Source organism: Boleophthalmus pectinirostris, unplaced genomic scaffold (genome assembly GCF_026225935.1).
Source record: "Boleophthalmus pectinirostris isolate CB_2022bp ecotype Guang Dong unplaced genomic scaffold, ASM2622593v1 HiC_scaffold_2, whole genome shotgun sequence".
NCBI classification, from domain to species: Eukaryota; Metazoa; Chordata; class Actinopteri; order Gobiiformes; family Gobiidae; genus Boleophthalmus; species Boleophthalmus pectinirostris.
The window spans coordinates 20,639,719-20,661,496 of NW_026571152.1; the positions used below are offsets into that span (position 1 = coordinate 20,639,719).

A 21,778-nucleotide genomic window follows, 5' to 3' on the forward strand; every position below is an offset into this window, starting at 1 on the left:
TTTGATAGTAACACAGTCTCATAGCCTATAAGCTGTTCAAATGAGGTTTCAAGTAGATTTGTTTTGTAATACTGAAATCCTTAGTAATTTCTGACCTGCTTTTGATTGCGTCTTAATTTGGTTGGTGCATCACACACTTGACAGTTACACTTGAGGCAGGTGTGTTGATGTCTTTTATGGCTTAAGCGAGTCTTGCTTCTTTCTTTGTGGAGATTCCAGTTTCCAGGGCAGTTAATTAAACATTTGAATTGAAAGCTGCGAGTAATGAGAGACCTATGGCAGACTGGTGCACGGGATCAGCAGGTCACAATACAACTGTAATGAACCATTCACCTCTGGGTTTTCACGCTCAAAGAACTTTTAGAGCCCCAATATAAAGTGTCAGTTTCTTTAATTAAAAATTAAATTGTGGGATTACTGCCTATTATGTAACACAAGTCTTGAGGGTCCAGTAACTCTCTTCTGTTATATAGAAAGAAGTGGAAAAACCTGTTAATTTTCAAGTTCAGTTGGACATCACAATTTTGTATCCTTGTCTTTGCATAAGAATAAAGTACAGAGGCTATGGTCCGGTATAAATGTCTAGTAGTTGTTAAATGAGGCAAGCTCCTAGACTGGAAATATGCAAATCATTTCCCGATTTCTGGGGCTTATTTTGGTTTTGTTTCATATTTAGGATGGACAGGTGCAGAGGAAAAGCCAGCACTATGATTCATATCCCCTTCTCTCAGTCTCGCCAGTATAACCCTTTAGTGCAAATGACATTTACTGTGTAGTTTGTAAAGGTATGAAATTGTTAACTTTAGGTATTCCTTCTCAAATGTTGCAAGACATCATAAAACAGTTATACATCATTAAGAAATGAAGTTTTTATCTTATCTTTTATTTTATCTTGTCCTGCTGAGAAGTTATGGGATGCTGTGGCATTTATCATTTTTTTGTTTGTGAAATCCATATTCTAAATATTTCTTGTTCAAGTAAGTGAATTCATCTAAGTAAATGCACTTTTGATTGAGCCACCAAAAGTTAGAATGTATCACTTTTAGTCAGAATCTCTAAATACCTGAAAAATATGTGGGAACAAAACTAGTTCATCCTAATTATTTGCCTCAATGAGTTTATGCTCTTTTCAAAACTTGGCATCCTAGCACCACACAAACCTTACTTTCTGGTTCACTTACAATAATAATTAGTTGCAGACAGATCATTTTACAATGTATGTGTACCAGGATAAGACACATTTTACTGAATATCACCAAGTCAAGTCATTAAATGTCCATATGAGACGATAAAATAAAATTCTGTATTTAAACTTTTACACCTTACTATAGCTAGCTTTTTGTACACCACTTCATTTCTGTGCTGATGTGAAACAGATTTCCCCTTATTCCTTAGCACCACTCAGACTGTATAGAAAATAAAGGTTGTTCAGTCATCACATTTGTAGATGCCGTGTGGGGCTCTCTAGTCAGCCTCTCTTTTCCTTTTCTTTTTTCCAAATCCTCTTTAAGTATCTCACCTTACACTAGCCTTCTTTGTGCTTCACAGTCCATGGACACCCTCTGTAAGGAGCAATAGTACTGAATGTGTCACCATTGGCTTGCTTTTCAGAGCTGGTGACTATGCAAATGCAAGAGTGATTTCATCCAATTCTTACACTCTGGATTAGTGGTTACAAAGTGGATTTCCTTTGAGGAGAAAAGAGTTGTGAAAACCTAACAATAGTCGCTAGTAGTTCTTTGTAAGAAATCGGTACAAACTAACTAAAATTGTTTTTAAAAACAAGTTGTGTCACTGTTTTGCATTGGACTAAGTTCAGCTGAACAAGCAGTAATATTCTTGTTCCTTAATTTTTAATAAATTTATCTGTTTGACTTCATCCAAATCTACTGCTTGGGGGATGCCAACTACCCTATCTACAACTATCTTTCTTTAGACCAGTTTTAAAAATGCAATTTATTTATTTATTTTGTCAGAGTGTATGCCACCTGGTTGTCTACCTGGAGATGTTATTAGTGATCATGACAAGTTACAGGTCACATCTGTGGAGCAGAGACAACTTGATGCGGAAAAACTATGGAACAATTTGATTTGATTATTTGCTTCACATTTATTCTCCTTTGTATCAGAATATATCTCTAGATATTAATATAACATTTAATTACTGTTTATTTATTTATTTTTTGTCAATTGTAGGTTACTGTCACCACAATTGGTTATGGAGACAAGATCCCTCAGACATGGATTGGCAAAGCTATTGCATCGTGTTTCAGTGTCTTCGCCATCTCCTTCTTTGCACTGCCTGCTGTAAATACCCTCTAATATACCTTTATATTTATTTATATTATTGACTCACTGTATTGAACCTGTTTTTCATAAATAGGGAATCTTGGGATCAGGTTTTGCCCTCAAAGTTCAGCAAAAGCAGAGACAGAAACACTTCAACAGACAGATCCCAGCGGCAGCATCGCTCATCCAGGTGTGAACTTTTGTTACTGTTCCTGAAAATCATTCCCACTTTAATTGAAATATTTCCACGCAGACTCTTTGGAGGTGTTATTCGGTAGAGAAACCTGGTGGAGGTGCTTCGACCTGGAAAATGTACATCCTCACCCGAGAGGCAGTGAATATAGTGGACTCAGATGGCTCGAGCCCCAACATCAGGAAACTCAACTTAACAGTGAGTTTATTTTTAATAGTATAGACATTATAGCTAGTTGGATGATTTATTTTAGTTTTGCCCGTTCTGTTCGGTCAAACTGAAGATCTAATTTAAGATTACATTTAGATAACAATTTCTCATAGTTAATGGGTTTGCTTTGCAGTAGTCATGGTGGCAGAGTGGTTAGGAAACTCTCATCAGAAATGCAACTAGTTTATCTTAATTCCTGCATATGGGCTCTGTCAAGCAGAAGTATACAGCAAGGCCAAAAATTCAAGTTAATGCATCTGATATAAAAAATTATTCAACAGATAGCATATGTACTCTAGTTTATGAAACCTTACCTTACCTTACCTTTTTTCTGTACCATTTTTGGTTCTAAAGTTACATATGTTTTAAACATACCATGTATGCAACATGGAACAAAAATTATTTCCCACATTTCAAAGACCTGCAAATCATGTAAATAAATTCATGTATTTCATCATATCTTGTGTTATTCCATCTTTGAACTGTTGATGAAGGTACATGATTAAAAAAAAAAAAAAAGTATTTAAAATGATAAAAATTTGCTTGGAAGGACTGACATATTTTATAGAAATAGTTACCTTTCATTTTGAAGTAATATTAAAGTATTCGGAAGAAAAAAGCTGACAAATTATGCGAAATCATGCACCTTCTACTTGCTTGCACAATTTTCCCTCCGTTACTTTTCCCTCTGTTACCATGACCTTTCTTAATAAAAAATCTCATTACTCAAAAAGTAAGAGGTTTTTCAACCTAATCTTGTACCATATGGTAGAAAACTATATTAAGCAAATATTCAAACCAGTTTGTTAAGGATATGTAAGTGAGAACCAAGAGTTATCACTGTTTATATTTATTGCCCAAAAAGTGCTGCATATTTCATTCCCTTCGTTACATGAGTTTTTAAATTTTTTGTCAACAACTTGAAAGAATATCGCAGGGTTAACTTTACCCTATTAGAGTGCTAACTCTTTCCTACATTCTGATACCTTACTTATTTCAATAGTCCCTCTAATTCATGAATAAGAGCTATTTGAATATAAAAAATCTGCCCCTGTTTCCCTCCGTTACCGCTTGACCGGACCCATATACTCTATGTGCTATATACTGTATACTTCTCTCGGAAAATATTTTATTTGCTACCAGTAGACAAATGTTAGTGAGTACTTGTCTCTGTGCATTTTCTGTAGTAATGGTCCTCAAACTGTGGTATGCAGCCTTCTTTTCACACATTTCTAGACTATTTAATTTGGAGTCAATTCCATTCATATTTTTGGGTCTCCTCCTTTGACTTTCTCCTTATTTAGGCATATTTTAGACTTAGTTCAGGCCCAGTTAATACCTGTTATAAATAAATCTGCTTTATTATTGCCAGGGGATGAATAAAAGTAATTCTGATTAAGAACTGGTGATTCTCAGAAATTCAAATATTTTTATTGGTGTAAAATGTTTGAGAACTGCTCAAACTCTATTCGCCACCTGATACCTATTACCATAATACCAAGAATGAATCACTATATTTTATTTTCATCTCTGGTACATTGCTAAACTGCTATTTGCATATTACATTCCTATACAGTTTAGTCAATAGTGTCACGCTGCTCCCAGAACCGTCATCATCATTGCATAAAACTCCACCTGAATAAATTCCCATCAGCCCTAGTTCATAGACATTCACACATCGCGTAGGCCACAGTTGCACCCTGCGGCCACAGCTCCAGGATGACTCTGGGCTTTTGTCTGGATCGGACAAAGAGCCAGTCAGTGGAGATGATGTCACCACCGCCTTTCTCATGGAACCAAACCTTTGTCTCGTTCAACAACAACAAAAAAATCTTTGTGTAGCATTCAACTCTCATGCATCCGCTCCTTTCTGTTTCTGCATGTGACTTTGTAGTACTTCCTCAATATATTTTTTTATTTAATTTATCCAGATTTTATGGAACTTCGTGAGCCAACTTTACTTACTTTGACAAATTACTTTTTATTTCATGCTTCTTACTTACTAATTTAAGAGTTTAAACTGTATATGGCAGGTTAGACTACTCATTTCACTACAGCATGATTACATTTAAGATATACAGTCCTAACAATCCTACCTAGTTTTCCCTAGTGTTTCTAAATGTAGGTGAAGTTCATAATTTTACTTCCTGGTTGGACACAGGCAGCTGATATGACATGTAAAAGTAATTCTGTAATTGTTATCTAGCAACCATACTGTAAACAAGTCCAATAAGAGGAAAATTATTTTATTAAATGAAGGTATAATCAGAATATTGTCTTTCTTATGTGCAAATTGTCTGCATTTTGTTGATCATCACATACTAGTAGATGGAAAGACATTTTAGAATTCATTACTACTTCTTGTATTTTTGTACTTTTCTGCTCTTTTTCTACAAACTGATGTAAAACTAAGATGAATATCTATTAAAGGTACTATCTCGCCCAACAATGTCATAATTAGAAAAACATGGGAACCTGTCATTATACACTTTAATGTGGCCTGAAAGAGCAAACTGAATGAACTTTTTTTTCAATAAATCTTCTCACGATTCCCATAATGAGCATTTTAACTGTATGCGTTTGTAATTAATTGCTGGCACATTATAAACATTCAAATCTGATCCAATAATTTTATATAAAGACCCTCCCCATAACTGTTGAGTAATTAGTGTGGGAACTGGAACCATTTTAATCACCTTTTAGATAATACAGAATCTTCGAGTATAACAAGCACAGAGCTTTGACCTCAATACGGATGATTCAAAAGGTCTACTTTCACACAAAACATCTCATTTAATTGTCTAGTTATGTTGTATATGTGTATTTTGCAGACTTTGTTGTCCTTTTTGGTAAATTCAATGTCTGCATTTGCCCAACTGTCAACCAGTGATAGGGAAACCTAGGAGCAGTGGTTGAATGAAATGCAACACCCAGGGACCCCTCTCTAGATCTTCAGCTAGTATCTTGGTCATGATTATGTAACTAGAGGATTAGCTTACTGCATTTTTGAGGTTGATGGGGGAAACCAGAGTACTCAGAAGGAAACCTGTTCAGACACAGGGAGAACATGCAAATACTACACCAGAAAAGGAAGCCCGGGAATTGAACTCAGGACCATCTTGTGTGTTTCTGTGCTATGCCGCCAGCCCCACAAAGAAATTAAAGTCATAGCCAGGGATCTTCTATCATTGCACCAGTTCAATAGCATTACAGCAGAAGGGGTTTCATCTTCAAATCTGTATCCAAATTAACCTGCTAAGTAATGCACTGGGAGAGAGAATTTTGTTTTTTCACTGAACTTTTTGAAATACGATGCCAGTTTAATGTGCTGATTGAACCTTTTGACTTGTTTCTACAGAAAAGAGGCACCAAAAGGAGGTTAAAGTCTCGTGGTAATGGGTCTATGGGGGCCCCATCGGAGAGAGCAGTGTCCATCCCTCAGATCACTTACGACCACATCGATGACTCCATGGAGAAGAAAGATGTGTCTTATTTCCTAGAGGAGCCCAGGGGAGCTGTCGAAGGTAGTACACATTTCTGTAGTGACTTTGTGGTCCAGCAATAAACCTACCTGTTTAATTAGATCAAATTAACTTACCAAATAACCAAATACTTCTTGTATTTGAGGACATTTTTTGCCTGGGATCTTGAATACTTTATGAAGATGTGAGTCCGGTCACCAGTGAATCTTGGTATCAAAACAAATATGGATGCTTACAGGGAAAAAAGAAAGGAAATAAACATCACTGGACTAAAAAACTTTCAAAATTTCATTTTGTTTTTCACTGATAAATTTATCCAAGTTTTTAAAGTGACTTATTTAACTTCGGGTGATTTAATTGCAGAAGAGTTTTTTTTTTTTTTTTTACAGTATACCTTCTTACCCTTTAAGCTTAGTCTTTGTCTCGACTTTCCCAAACCCAAGATGGCTGCCAGGTGTTTCAAAAGGCAGCTGAAACTATTAAAGTCTGAGCTGTAATTAGAGGTCATGGTTACAAGCTCTTTACTGCCTCACTTGTCCGACATTACCCACAGAGATGCAAGCGACTTAAATGTGAAAAGACTTTGGGCTTTTAACACTACAAATACAAACGTTTATTTATTTAGGCTACTCAAATACATAAAGAGACTCCAGTCAGCACGTAGGTTCAAACAGGTCAGCCAGACTTGTAACTTCGTGAGACACCTTGCTTAAAATAGTTCACATCACTGGCTGAGCAGAAGTTGCTCTTACTTCCTGTTTTTAAAAGCCAGCCGGGTCAAATAAACTGACCCAGACTTCAGGTTCATAAACAGACTTAATGAGTTTTTCCTGTCCAAGTGTGCAATCATAAAATGAAGACTGACATTAACCTTAGACTTAACATGGACTTAGCATCTCCAGAATTGCACTCATTTTAAGTGAAAATGATTTCAATGTGTTAGGTGTTAACTAGACCTTATTTACATTAATTTTTAAGATGCACAGCACTATGCAACTTTTGTGGTGGATAGGTGATTTTTTGGAAAGTTCCAGAGTATGGCATTAAGCTTGAAAAAAAGGAGGTGTTGCCACAAGGTCAATCTGTGGAGAGGCAATGTTTATGTCAAGGTATTCATTTTAGCAATAAAAACACTTGTAAAAGAAACAATTCAAAAGTTTAATGCCATACAATGGAACATTTCAGACCCCCCACCAAAAAAGTTGCATCGTTGCATAATGCAGGAAATGCTCCACTGTGTTTTTAAACTTTATACACCTTCACTAGAATCACTCAAATGGAATTGCCAGTATCTATTTCACTAAAGGTAAAAGGTAGTTGTTAACTTGAAAACTGCCACTACATGACAAGGTGCAAGGTGGAACATAAGATTTAGAGCTTTAATTTTAACAGTGTTTTTTGTATTTGCAGGACTAACCAGAATGTTCCGACAAACAGGTAAGTTTCCTACACAATTATTCAATGTAACAAACATAATTATCTTTTTTACTGGCTAATAAGCTGTGGGGGTCTTTTTGGGTAAAACGATAGAAGATTGATGCAAAAAACCTCGAGTACTCTTAAAAAGCCAAAAGTAGACAAATGTAGAACTTCTTTCCCTCCTTTGAAAGCACATCGAGTTAATCATTAGCTAACCAGCCTTTTAATGTGCTCCAGACAGTATTTCAATTAGACTGTGTGACTGGGCTTTTGTCCCGAACCGGACCAAACCAGAGCCAGACTGGGACCCTGGTACTGGTTCTTTTGCCAAGTTCAAGTCCAGAACCAGGGCTGGCACTAGCCCATGGGCGCTCAGGCTGGGACAGAGGAGATGGGGGAGGGGTATGCAAAGCTGATAAGAGTTTATTGTAGAGCTTCACTGGTCAGAAATAAACTGCTCATTGTATGGGTGAGTCAATGGAGAGATTATAGTTTCATTTATCTGTCTGGCTTCATCCATCTCTTGTCTGGAAGATACCAATTATCGGTATCTTTCTGTAAACCAGTTTTTAAAGAAGCACTATGGTCATTTTCTGGTGGAGCATATGCTACCTGCTTCTTTCCATGTACATGTTACTGCATTTCCTGCAAAGTCCCACAGTAGGGCATTAAATGTATCCTTCTCAAAGGAAACAAGCAAATGATGTCACAGGTCAAATCTTTGGAAAGGAAACTCTGCTGACAATAAAAATTAATTTCTTTGAAGGTCTTAAAACGGTCTAAAAACAGCTACTTGAAAGAATGTAGGGTAGATCAATTTAAAGCCATAGTGGAGAACATGTTAGGCAAACCACTACCAGTTCCTGCCTCTATAAAAGTTACATAATGCACCTGTAAGCTATTTTTGACTGCTACTTTTTTGGTACTTTTGTCTACTTTCCAAACAACAAATACTGACATCAGGATATTGTAACCTTCTTTGTAATGTTACTCAATGTACTCCTGATTCAGAAATTACCAGTATTGTTAAAAATCACCAATAACAAATGTGGCATGCACTTTGAGAAGCTAACAAGGGAACACTGATCAAGCAGCTGTCAGACTGTCATCTGTACAGTGTGCAGTCTTTATGGGAGAGTGAACAAGAGGAAGGTACTGTTTATAAAGTCTGGTTTGTTTTGGTTTGCCTCTCTGATAGGCAACATTTGACCTTTAAATGAAAAAAAGTTTATCTAGTGCTCAAGATTTTATAGTAAACTACTTTGTTTAGACTAGAGTTTTTTCTATAAGTCATATGTGGTATAGTGATATATTGTTAGTAATAGCTTGCATTGTACATTTATGTTCATGACATTCCTAAAATTTCCTCAAAAGCATATTTCCTCTTGGTCTGTGTTTGAGTTTCTGATGTTTCTTCTTCCATATGTTTGCATGATCTCAGGCCCTCCGCTCCACTCTTGGTCATCTTTCACTCTGAGCTGCCCTTCATCTCCAGGTACTTTCAACTTCACTGCAGGCTCTACAATATTGACAATAATACTTATAATAGTGACTGTACTATACTTGTATACAGAGTTGGGTAGAGTAACTAAGGAACAAATACATTACTAGAGATATCAGAATAATATTACTCATCTATGTATTTGGGGGAGCTACTACTCAAGTTCTCAAGTTGAAAGAGTAACTGGCTGTACAAAAGATCTGATTGATCATATGAATTAATGTAGTTGGAAGGACAAAACATTAAATAATGCTCACAATCTCGTATTTTCAAAGGACTGAACATGAAAAAATTAAACAATAACTGAGGGAGCAGTGCAAGAAAGACAAATGTTACAATTATTTAATATTCTCAACATAAAGTTAAAGTAGTAGTATTATGTATTAATTCTCTGAGGTACAGCGTTATTAAAAAGTTGCTCATGATGTGAAATGTTTGGACTAAATGTAACTTGGTGCTACGTCTGCTAATATAGATAGGCCTGTTCTCTTATTTCCTTAAAGACTTAATTAGACCTAAACAAGCATTATAATCAACAAAAGAATTACATTTATTTTCAGTTGGCATTTATTTTCATTATAATGTAAATTTTTACTTGTATTCACTTTGAGGTTGCCTTTTTACTTGTGGCAAAAGAGCTACCTATGAAATAAACAATAAAATAAATATCTTTCACAGTGAAGAAGAATCTGGACAACAGCATGTCCATCGATATCTCCCGGGCCAACAGCCTCACGGACGAGCTGGACTGCATGAGCGAGGACATGGCGCTGCCCATCGTTACGGACAACACGCAGTAAGTCCCGCCCCTCATCCATCAACCTGCGCTGACCCCTTCTCTCCGTACATAATACTGATTTCTCCACTCGTCATAGTACGTCAGCGCCTTTTGTGCCCGTGCTCCAGAGCCCCTCCAGTTGCTTTTTTAAATCAAGTTGTTTTGTTGAACTCACTTGTGGTCTAAAGAAGTACTCAAGGACCCAGGCCATATCAGGTTAGAGTTATAAAAGAGGATTATTCTTTCAGTTTGGTGGGAAATGTCAACAAATCCCTCTCCAAAGGTTGTCAGTCTTGTTAAATTACCAAATGTCCAATCTCATACTCACATAAGACAGGGCACAAGACCTTTGTAATAGCTACTACAAGTTGTATTAGGTTACAAGGTTAATAGTTAATATTGGTATTGTTAATCAGCATGTCTGTAACAATCCTAATAGATGTACAATCATATCACTCAAGTTCAAATAGAGCATCAGAATGGAGAGAAAGGGAGAATGTGTTTTTTTTTTTTTGTGTGTTTTAGATCTGAATGTCATAAGTTCAGGTGGAGGACTTTGACCTATACAACTATGGGGAATGTACTGTTCTTGAAAGTACTTGTTAGACATGGGCTACAGCTTCAAGTCCTTTTAACTGACATCAATCATGCCTTTGGGGTTGAATAAGGGCACCAGTTTCTGAAGCTATTGTGAAAAAATATTTCCCTTTTGTTTATTTATGCTGACAGTAGATTTTGAACTTAGTGCCAGTTTTTGTTTCATGTGGAAAGGTCCAGTAATTACACAACAGGACATAAACCAGGACAAAACATTTGCAGTCTGACAGTTGAAAGGCACTTTCTTGCAGTGTTTGTTGTTGTTGCTTATGGTCATATTTGTTTACTTACTGAATCCTTTCAATTCAACTTTATATTTTTGAATGCAGTTACATTTGTTTACTTGAATTTTAGAGCAATACTCAACATTTTTATGTAGTGTTTTGGTGGATATTTAGTGAAAAATGTACAACCTACATATGTCTGAAACCTTAGAATCTTCTCTGGGAAATATTCTCAATGCTTCTGAAATTAAAATCAGCAAATCTTGATCTTATTTTATTTTGATCTTTATTTGTTTTTGAGGTTTGATTCACAAAGAAAGACCCAAATACGGAGGTGATTTCTAAAGATCACATGGCAGTTCTAAATATTTGTACTACTACTCACAAGTACTGTTTTTTTCTGTTGCACATCATAGAACTAGAGGATTTTGATACGTTATGAGTTGGAGATATGAGAATCTTTATAATCTCCACCCGTGTCTGTGTGTGTGTTTGTGTGTTTGTGTGTTTGTGTGCGTAGCTTGCCCGGCTGTTGTGGCACTGGTCAGCTGGTGCAGAGCGAGCCCTTCCCATAACAGCTGCCTTGTTTTGCCCCTGGTGTCACGCCATCAAGGACACCACCGTCATTTGGCTTCTTATCAGGAAATCAACGTCGTTCCACCCACAATCCCTCTGGCTGGAAATATAAATAAAGATTTTTCATGTGTAACTGCAATGACCTGGACTGAAAAAAGTTACATAATGGACAAAATGACAAAATGGTTAATTATAATGTCCAGGTCAATGCGTAGATTTGGATTGTTGCAGTACATTTCATTTTGTGCATATTTAGTACATTGTGACTTTATGAAAACATTTAGCTCCAAATCAAGCTACTTTTATATTTTACTGAAAAATGTGTAATAACACAATCTTAATAGAGTATGAACAAGTTAGCAAAGCCAGTGTAGCAACAATGACAATAATTGCATAACTAAACATAAAATAACTTCACTGAACAAACTAAGGATAGTTTGATATGGATTTCTCAAGCTACTACAGATGTATTTGTCTTTCTGATATGTGATAACCAATATTTACCATAAATCTTAGGTAAACTACAACAAGTTCTCAAACTAACTATTTACTTCTGTGTACAAATTGTATTTGTTTGTGATAAAATACAATTTACAAAACTTACAGTCGCTTCATTGCTCTGCTATTTGTATTTGAAATCATTTTCTGTTTCAAGAAACGCATCTGATGCCGAAAAAAATTACATATGGGCACACAGAATGGGGCAACTTAGAAAAAAAGGGCAAAAATCAGGGATCATATAGGACTGATTATTATAGATGAAAAGATTGGTGATGTCACTGATAACATTATAAGCATCCTTATATTATCAGTTTATAGAATACTCAATATGATATGAAACAATTATGACTATGAAGGTTAATACATTGATCATAAACAATATAATTCCCAGAGAAAGTGACCTACGAAATAATAATCTAATGAAATAAAGGAGCATTATATAGTCTGTACGTGGACTAGTTAGCTGCAGAGGAAGTGGTGCATGTCGTATCTGCACGCACTCATCTTGTCGAAATCAAAACACAAACACACGTCTCCTGATACAATCCAAACAGTCAGGCCTGATTTAGCTCATTGATTATGTTTTGGTCCAGGACTCTCAGAGGACCTCATGGAGACGTCACACTGCGTCCACTTGTCTCTGGGGTGTAGTGAATAAAATCATAACAAACGGTAAATAAACCCAGGCTAAAGCTCACAGATATGTGGCCTCTTGAGGAACGCGTAAATGTTTCAAACTCACTTCAAACTGTCCCCAAACAGACGAAAGTCCCTGTTAAACTGATGTATTGGGTTTGAGCTATCTTAGACTATTTACAAGCTTTTAAAAGAGAAGGTTATACTGTTTTGTTGTCTGTAATTTCTCAAGTAAACTCAATCACATATCTAATCCCATGGAAATCCCTAAACATGACAATCTTTGCTTGACTTAGGTTTTATGTTTTTTCATCACCATTTAGTTCTGAAAAGCAAACACAAATCAAATTGCTTGTCTGCATTTTGTAATAAGAAAAATTGAAAATAAGTCAACCCAAGTGGCCTGCAGCTAGAATTTGGTCAAATTTAAATATCTACTGTACAACCTTTAAAATGAAGGGTCTGTTTATTACCATTTATTGATTTGATTGAAATGTTTCACTTTATGACATCAAGCATGTTGCATTTATTCAATTACAAGTGCTTTTTATGCTAAAGAAATAACTATAAAAGCACTCCACTCCACACCTCCACAGACATGACCTATAAACTGGCCTGATGACGACACCTCCTTGGCTCCATGGAGATGAGTTTGATTTAATTCAGCAGACAGCAGTCGCCTTGCAGGGCTTAACAAAATGCCATTATATGAAAAATTCTAGCAATAACATCTTCATGGAGACAAACAGGTGGCGTACCCTTGGCCAGAAAAGTTATATAGTGCACCTTTCACACATTTTATGACCATTAATTTTCCTAACAGCAATAGTCATGTGCCTGAAACAAAATCCAGTAATTGGATTATTTCTCTAATAGCTGATGATTTAGAGCCAAGACTTAGTCGATGCATTACATTTAAGGCTAAAAAGTCATGTTGTTTACCCACTGTATATATCACTCTATAAAGTCTTCCATCTTGACCCAAAGCAGATGCCCTTTTTCCTGTTTCACCCTTTTTCCCCTCTGCCCGGTCCCAGACCAGTCTCAGCCTTGTCCCAGCCCACCTGCAGACACAGCTTCATTAGTTCCCCTCTCGAAGCTGGAAAAAGCAGATAAACAATGACCAGCCAGCCGCTCCACAGGACACCACGGGCAAAGGCACATGCATCACCGACTGGCCCCTCCAAGCACTGGGGCCCCTCTCTCCTCAGCAACTGCCCCCCTTTGTGCGACCCTCTGAACAAATTGACTTTTTGTCTGTGTCCCTCTGTATGCCTCCCATGTCCACTGTACTCTAGTATTGATAGCATGGAGATGCAACCAGCCATTGTCAGCAACCTTATTTGACTTGAAAATTTAATATAGTTTTGTCTGTGCTTTGTTTTGGCAAATGCTGTTAGAATTTGAGTACTAAATCACATGTGCAGAGGCAATAAATCGTGTTGATGTTTTAGCTTGCTAGCCTGGCAATTATTAGAATGACAAATTACTGACTAAAATAGCGAGCCTTGAACATAGATAAATTGTTTAGCAAGTCTAGGGAAAACAGCTGCTGCACTTTGTTGACCTCACATCAAATTCAGGCAGAATTGAAACCTGGTATGATTGCTCTGATATAATAAAAGAAAGTTTATGTAGGCATTATGTAATTTTAGCAGTGTGTATTTCAGTTTGAATGTGTACAGATGACTTTGCGGATATTGAGTGAATTATCATTCAGGAAAACTTAAGCCTAACTAAAGTATGTTTTAAAATATGTTCTGACCTGATGGCTTTACTAGATAGGATAGTAAGGAATATGAAATGAGTGTGACAAGTGGGAAGAGACATTCAGGAAATTGTCAGCGCCAAGAATCAATATCACAACACTGTCTGCCACAGAAACTAGCAAGTGTGCAGCACAATATATTTAAAGATGCACAATATAACTCTTCCTGCAGGGGGTTCGCTACCTGCTTGTCCTTTAAACATTTCACTATATTGCAATAAACTTATCTATCTTGGATTTATTAAATTACAGGAGTTTATATTGCGAAAATGGAAAATGCTTTTTGCATAAAATGCATTACTGTGAGCAGTGTCACCTCTTCACAGATTTGAACCGTAACTTGGCCTGATAGCATCACCTACTTGTCCCCATGGAGATAAATAAGTTTAATGTCATACTGCAGAACATTCAAGCAAGAAAATAACATCTCTTTGGAGGCAAGCAGTTAGCATATCCTCCACCACCAGAAAAGTTGCACCTTTAACAGTTTGCCCAAGTTTATTTTTACGGTCAGAAATCTCATTACGTTTAGTGTTAAACATACTGGAACAGTTGAGATTGAATATGACTAATTGCTACAAAAACTTGGTAGTAAAGATGACCCATTCCTACACAGCCAGCATAGACTCTGTACTGTCTTGAAAGGGCGTGTCGTCTGCTGCCTCTTCCAAGTAGCCTATTAAAAGCACCTGTACAAATACGCTCTCCTCTGTACTCTTCTCTCCTCCCTCCTCCTCTCTCTCTTTCTTGTGAATGAAAACACCGGTCCGCAGCAGCAGCACCTGAGCAGCCTGTTTGTGTAGGACGTCCCGTAGCCCTGTACCCCTCCTGGCTCTCCGTCTCTCTTTCTCTCTTTCCCTCTTTCCCTCTTTTTCTTCTTTCTATCTCTTTTCCTCTCCACTCTTTGAGCTCAGGTTTTTAGATGTGTGCCCGGGCGGTTTATTCAGGTGTGGTGACCATCGCTGCCACCGCCCTGCGTCTGAAGTCGGGTCCAGGTGCGGAGCTCCGTGAGAGGGCCCAGTGTTCGGCCTAATGGAGGTGAACAGAGGGGCCCTTGATGCAGCTCGTCTGTGGGGCCTTGCGGTTTTGGAGCTCTTACACGCATAAGGCCAAGACATATACCTGTGTTAATGTGGATCTGTAGTACTCAGCACAAGGTGGAAATAGACTTTGAAGTGCATAGAACAACTGTACCTGTGTTGCTAGATTTTGTTTGTTGACATTTGTCCTGGTTTGGTCCTGTTTGAGCCTGGTTTAGTCCTGATGTAGACTTGGTTTGGTCCTGTTCTAGTCTAGTCCAGGTTTAGTTCCAGGATTTTTTCTACTTTAGTTAAATTTCGATATGATGTGTATATAAATGTGGACTTGCAGGTATCCATCACATTGTGGCGACTAAAATCTGTAAATGCACAACATTTTTGGGGAACTCAATTTTTGCCACCTTCATGGGTTTATCTTTTATTTTCAGATCACCACCATGATTTAAAGTTAAGATTTGTGTTAAAATTGGTGAAAGTTAGGTCAAAGGTCAGGAAATCCAGGAAAAGCAGCTATTATGTCCACAAAAATCACGGAAACCTAACGTGTGCCTATTGGGTCTTTTTGCTATACCAGATGGCCTTTTTGCATTTATAATTTATGTGCAAAGTCAGTTTTTCACAGACCAAGTGATGAAACAAGTATCCATCTCTCACAGATCAGAAGTAAGATAAAATAGTAGTAGATAACTGTTTACAGTTAGATTTCAAATCATTTATGGAAATTATCAAGAATGTTGCAGTTCCCAGAAAATACGTCAACACAAATTCACACTTCCTCACTACTACCAAGTAATAATGGCTGCTATACTATTCTTCACAGTAAACATCTTACCACATAGTACTCACATTGGTGGACATTAGCACCATTTCAGTTTTGGTTTTACTTAACTTTTACAGTAAAAATGTAACTTGTAAGCCAGGCAGGGGATTAAAGTAAACATGAAATATGTCTGTGTGTGCTGATCTGTGTAATATATTTAGTGCAGATAAAGAGGCAGTGCTGGGTTATCGGGTGGACCTTAAATGCCTCTGGAGCCAGACGGTTTAAAGCGGGGAGGACACCCGCAGTGGTAAATCAAAGCACAAGGAACAGGTACACTTCAGGTAGAAATGTGCACCAGACAGTACAGATGCTTTTGAAATCATTTAAGTGGTGTTGTTTTTTATTTTATTGATTCATAGGAGTGCTTAAATGGAACCAAGTATAAGAAATGTTTTATTCCAAGTCCGAAAGAAAGCAAGAGTAGTAGGTGTTTCTAAATATCTAAGTTCACCTTTTGATTGCAATCTATTATCAGTATATATATATATATATATATATATATATATATATATATATATATATATATATATATATTTTTTATTTTTTTTTTTAATTGGTGGTCTTCAAAATGAACACTAAAAACAACTTCTCATATTGCATAATACATATGGCCATTTATACTAGAAAAGGTAAGTTAGGAAAACATTTCAAAATGGAACCCAATACTTCAATAATGAATAATACTGAACATGAAAACAAATCTCATTTAAAATGTTTATTTCAAAAGTCATTTAAAATATTTAGGTTTGTTGGTTGCATTTTCTTTGAGTAAGAATATGATTAATTGAACTTGATATTACTTATCTCTTTTGGCTCTACAAGCTTTACATAAGTAACTTTTTTAAGTAAGTAAGTAACTTTTTTAAACAAAGTACTTTTTTCTCTTCCCACTGTCAGTAAATCTACAAGTGACAAAAGCTTTATGTTGACGATATTAAATGATTTGAACATTTTGTGTTTCTTGCAGCACTCCTTCAGATATAATGTAGTTTTCCTCATTTTTGTGTCTATCCTTTGGTGTCAGGACATTTAAATTTAAATATTACTTTTCTCAAATACTTCTTTTACTCTGACTTGAGTAATTTCACTACTTTGTGCTTCTATTTGAGTGATATACATCTGAGTAATAGTACATCTTATACTTAAGTTAAGTTTTTTCTAGTCTACCCTCCTCTGCACATGTAATATCATATATTAAAACGGGATTTAGTTATAATGTATTATTATTATTGTAGAGGAGCTAGTTATCTCTACACAATACACCAATTCAACAATCTTTTTATTGCAGTCTTAGCATCCGTGAGCTCAGACCATCTTTGTCTAAACTGAACAAGTAGCCCTAAAGTCAGCAGAAGCTGTGAGTGGAGGAGGGGCATTTAATGACTGTTCCGCTTTCTGACCAGCAGGCTGCGCTCTGGCACCACTGCCTCACCCTCTCCTCAGCCAGTCCCTCTCTCTGCTTTCTAGTGCAAATTTAATCATTTGCTCTCGTGAGGGTCCAAAGGAAATAGTAAGCGTGGGCCCGAGACGAAGTGAAAATGTGTTTTTAGAAATCGCTTCATGGGTTACGCGCTGTACAAACGACTGTAGCCATAACCAATGCCATCAACACCAGGACCACTTAGGCCACTGCTTTTCTGGTTCTGTTACTAGTATTACTGCCACATCCTCATTTTCCATTCTTCAACATTAACATCAAACAAATCTAAGCACTAACAATATTTGACTAACCCATACTTTTTCCACCTTGAAAAGTAAATCTTCCTTTTTGTGGTTCACTGGTGTTTTTACCATGGGTGCTCTAGTTCCCAAACAGTTGATAACATTTCGGTTTCAAGATAAGTTTGGGGAGCATTCTTGTTATCTTTGAATACAGAGCTATTTTGCCTGATTAAATTATATAGGAATGTTTTTGAAATTCATTGTGTGTGTGTTTTGTCGCTACTAAAATTTCAAAGTAATTTTCGATAATAAAGAATAGATATTCAATACCGATTCCAGTTCCACAATTATAGTGAAAAACACTATTTAGCCCCCCCCTTTTTTTTTTTTTTTTTACATTAAATCATAGTGCTTTCTTTTATATTAAAATGTGTCATTATATGTGTGAAATCCCTCAGTGGTCTAGGTAGGTTCCATAGTGGTTCATGGGTGTAATCTAGTCTGTGTGGTCTTATACGGCTCTAGATCATTTTAAAGGTATTCAGAAAAGTTTAATTTCTGTCCCGCGAATGTGACTTTTTTTAGTATTGATACTTGCTCAAAAGAGTATCTAGTTTCAATTGTAGTTTTAGTACTTTTTGATACTTTTGAGAACTCTGATAGTTCCTTTGTGTGTTATACCTCAGATTCAAAAATAAGTCTGGGTACAGCTTGTTTATCTTGACTATAGAGCTCTAATAAAAGTTACATTTGTTTGCAATAATAATATAAAATCGTTTTTAAAATTCACTGTGTATGTGTTCCTTACTACTTATTTCTTACTTTTACTTATGTTCTATCTGTCTTTCTTTTTCCATCCGTTCACGTTTGGCTTGGCTGTAGTACAAGCAGTTGTGTGTTTCAGGAAATGCACTGCGCTCTGTTGGGAAGTGAGGTATCTGTCTTCTGGCCAGATTTTTTTTTCCCTTTTTTTGGTAAATTTTATCAGCTGCAGCTTACGGGAAGCACAACTCTTCCATGTGTGACGGGCTGCTCCACTGTTTTGATTGTAAGCAGCAGGCCAATAGATTGATGAATGAATGCACAGAATGCAGTGGAAAGGAGTTGTATTGGTCTATTAGGGTTACACAATGTTCGTAACAGGCAATAGAAGTTGTACTGTATAAGTGGTCTTGCTATACTTTTTGGCAAATCAATAGATTCAAATGCTGCAGTGCAAGTCTAGCTAATGTGAGTTATCAAGATGAAACTAATTTGGTCTCCACACATTGTAATGGAAGACCACAATAAGCTTACATTAGTGTAGCTTTGTCAGTTTGTCCTCAGTGCGTATGATGTGTTAATACAAACTCCTATATACTCCTTATATTATGAAAAATGGACTCTTGTGAGCTTTAAGTTATATTAGAATATTGTCATCAAAAACATAACTGGGGTTGTGTATTGTTTCTTTCATGTATTTTAGTGATCCTGCATTATTAGTCTGTCTGCATCTTCAAAACTCTAAATGCTCTGTTCCACCTTGTGATGCCATGAAGCGGTGAAAAGTTTTCAAGTTAATTGCTGCCTTTTACCTTTTATTCAGTAGAGATGGGGAATTCCAGGGCTAAAATGATCAAAATTTTGGTAGTGAAGGTGTATGGACCTATTACCACATGACATCACAAGGCGGAACAGAGTGTTTTCTGAACTCAGCCTAAATATGCAGGATTTGTGTGTTTAACATGAAACAAAACAGAGCTCCAGATATGTTTTTGATCAGGAAACAACATCATAACATACATCAGAAAATAGTGTAATATGGGCCCTTTAAGATATAGAGGTGACTTGCATTGTTTGAACAATAATAGTCTTTTTTTTTATTTTTATAAATGATATCTATATTATAAATAGGGATACAATGATACAGCTTTCCCATGATACAATATGTAACTTGGTACATGTGTCAACATCGATTTGATTTCGATTAATTTTAAGACGCAAAAAATTATAATAATAATGATAAATCTCTTTCTGCTAACAATTATATGTATATGATATTAATAAAACAATACATACATTACATACAATACATTACAGTACAACACCTGTATAGCTGTAGTTTATATGTGATGTGCTTTAGTTCATTTGGTTCAATGATTCACAGCATTTTTATTCAGTGAAAATAAGAACAGAGCTTTCTTAGGCTTTTTTATGTTTTATAATATAGCCGGTCTTCTCTTAATATAGACTGCTAGGGGAGTTACGCCATCAGACTTCTTCTTTTTTGATGATTTTATTTTTGTGTAATAGCTATCTCTTTTTTTGTATTACTTCCTGTTGTATATGGCTATGTGTGTAGTTTAAAAATACACTTAAATGCATTATGTGACTCTCAGAAGACATCGCCCACAGAGTTTGAATCACAGATGTATCCTATAGTAGTAAGTGGTCACATGATCTTACAAATGTGAAATATTTGCAGAAATGTATAGAAAACAAAGCCGTGCAATTGTGGCTATAGGGACCGTGGTGAATTAGCATGACTGGAGTGTATGTTTGTGTATATATGTGAGGGGGAGTGCGGAGAGCAGCTTCAGTCCAAACAGGATATTGTAGTACACTGGAGCACAGATCTCTCCTGCGGGCATTAGACTCTGTGGAATTAGGACAATGACAAGCTCCAACACTCCCTACACTGAACAACACATGTACCTGACCTAGATTACTCTCCATCAAGTCACCTTTGTAATATCATTAAAGCTAAATAACAGAAAATGGATTATATGTGTACCTCTATTCTAACTGCACATAGTCTTGTCTGTATACCACCTAAAGCCCACAGTTGCAAGCTCTGAGCCATTGCAGTTAACAACTCAAAACAAAATAACATCTTTAGAATGGCCTGCCCTCCTCAAAATGGCACCATATAAAAAGCACAAGAAACACACCAATTTCCAAGTTCACTAAATAGAATTATTACATTCTGTGGAAAAACACCGCTCATTTGTTGATCATATGGTGGTGCTGGGTTTAAATAAATCAGTATCAATCTGGTATAGAAAAATCTCAGATATTTAGCGCCAATATTTTGTGTGTGTCTGTGTCTTTTTAAATAGACAAGTGAATTCAAATGGAAATAGAAGAGCAATGAAGTGAAAGATGTGGGTGTATGTTTACGCAATCATCATGAAAAGTACAGCCAATTGTAGTGTATCCCAAATAAATATATTGCAGTTATTTTGACAAAAGTGAAAAGTAAATTTGTGGGCCTTGCATAGTCAAATATTGGCTATCAGCAACAACCACAAGACACAGTTTACTTGTGTAAGCTGGGAAAAAAATTGCTTCATCCCTACTAATTGCTTGAGAATGTACAGTTTATCAACTTTTTTAGACTCTTGTTATACACTTATTAATTATTCTGTCAGTCACAACTAGGGATGTAACAATAACCAAAATATATACAAATATTGTGATATTGTATTGTTAAAAGTCTCACAATAAATATGTGGGCCACCACAATATCTCAAGTTACAAGTCTATCTGTCTACACAATAATTAAGCACTTTTAAATCTTCATTATCTGGATGATGGCAGGAAAGTAGTGTATGCACAATTTTGCAATAAATTGCAATAAATATTGTATCTGAGATGCCTATTGTGAAAATATCGTATTGAGAAATTTGGATATGGTTACAACCCTGGTCACAACTATCATCTGTACTACCAAGATTTGTTGTGAACTTGAGGGTGTACTTTGTCCACACTGATCTCTTAGTTCCATATTTTTATGTTTTGATATGATAACTCTTAGAACCTCTCAGAGTGCATTACTGTTTAATAAGGAAATACAAAACAGCCAGAGTCCAAGCCCACTTGAAACAACCCTTGACCCTGTTCTTTAAATCTGTGGCCATTCCTCATGTGTGCTTACTTAATTGCCAGGGTTATGACTGATGAAAGATGAGCCGGAGCACTGGCCCTGGCTGGACTAGATTCATACTAACCCCCAAGCAGGGAAAAGCAATAGGGAGCCAAAGCAATAAAGGGCTTTGACATTGATGGGCCTGTTTCCCAAACACTTAGGACCTTAAGTC

General features: G+C 36.4%; 1 protein-coding gene across 1 annotated transcript in view; it reads left to right on the forward strand.

The window, feature by feature from the left end:
- The window catches only part of kcnq1.2 (potassium voltage-gated channel, KQT-like subfamily, member 1.2), a 169,274-nt gene that overhangs the window by 16,103 nt on the left and 131,393 nt on the right, over positions 1 to 21,778 (forward strand). The window contains exons 7-13 of the mRNA XM_020935160.2: positions 2,197 to 2,307; positions 2,384 to 2,479; positions 2,543 to 2,680; positions 6,051 to 6,216; positions 7,585 to 7,611; positions 9,035 to 9,088; positions 9,773 to 9,890. Coding sequence (XP_020790819.1) covers positions 2,197 to 2,307; positions 2,384 to 2,479; positions 2,543 to 2,680; positions 6,051 to 6,216; positions 7,585 to 7,611; positions 9,035 to 9,088; positions 9,773 to 9,890 — 710 coding nt within the window. The remainder of the gene's footprint in view (positions 1 to 2,196; positions 2,308 to 2,383; positions 2,480 to 2,542; positions 2,681 to 6,050; positions 6,217 to 7,584; positions 7,612 to 9,034; positions 9,089 to 9,772; positions 9,891 to 21,778) is intronic.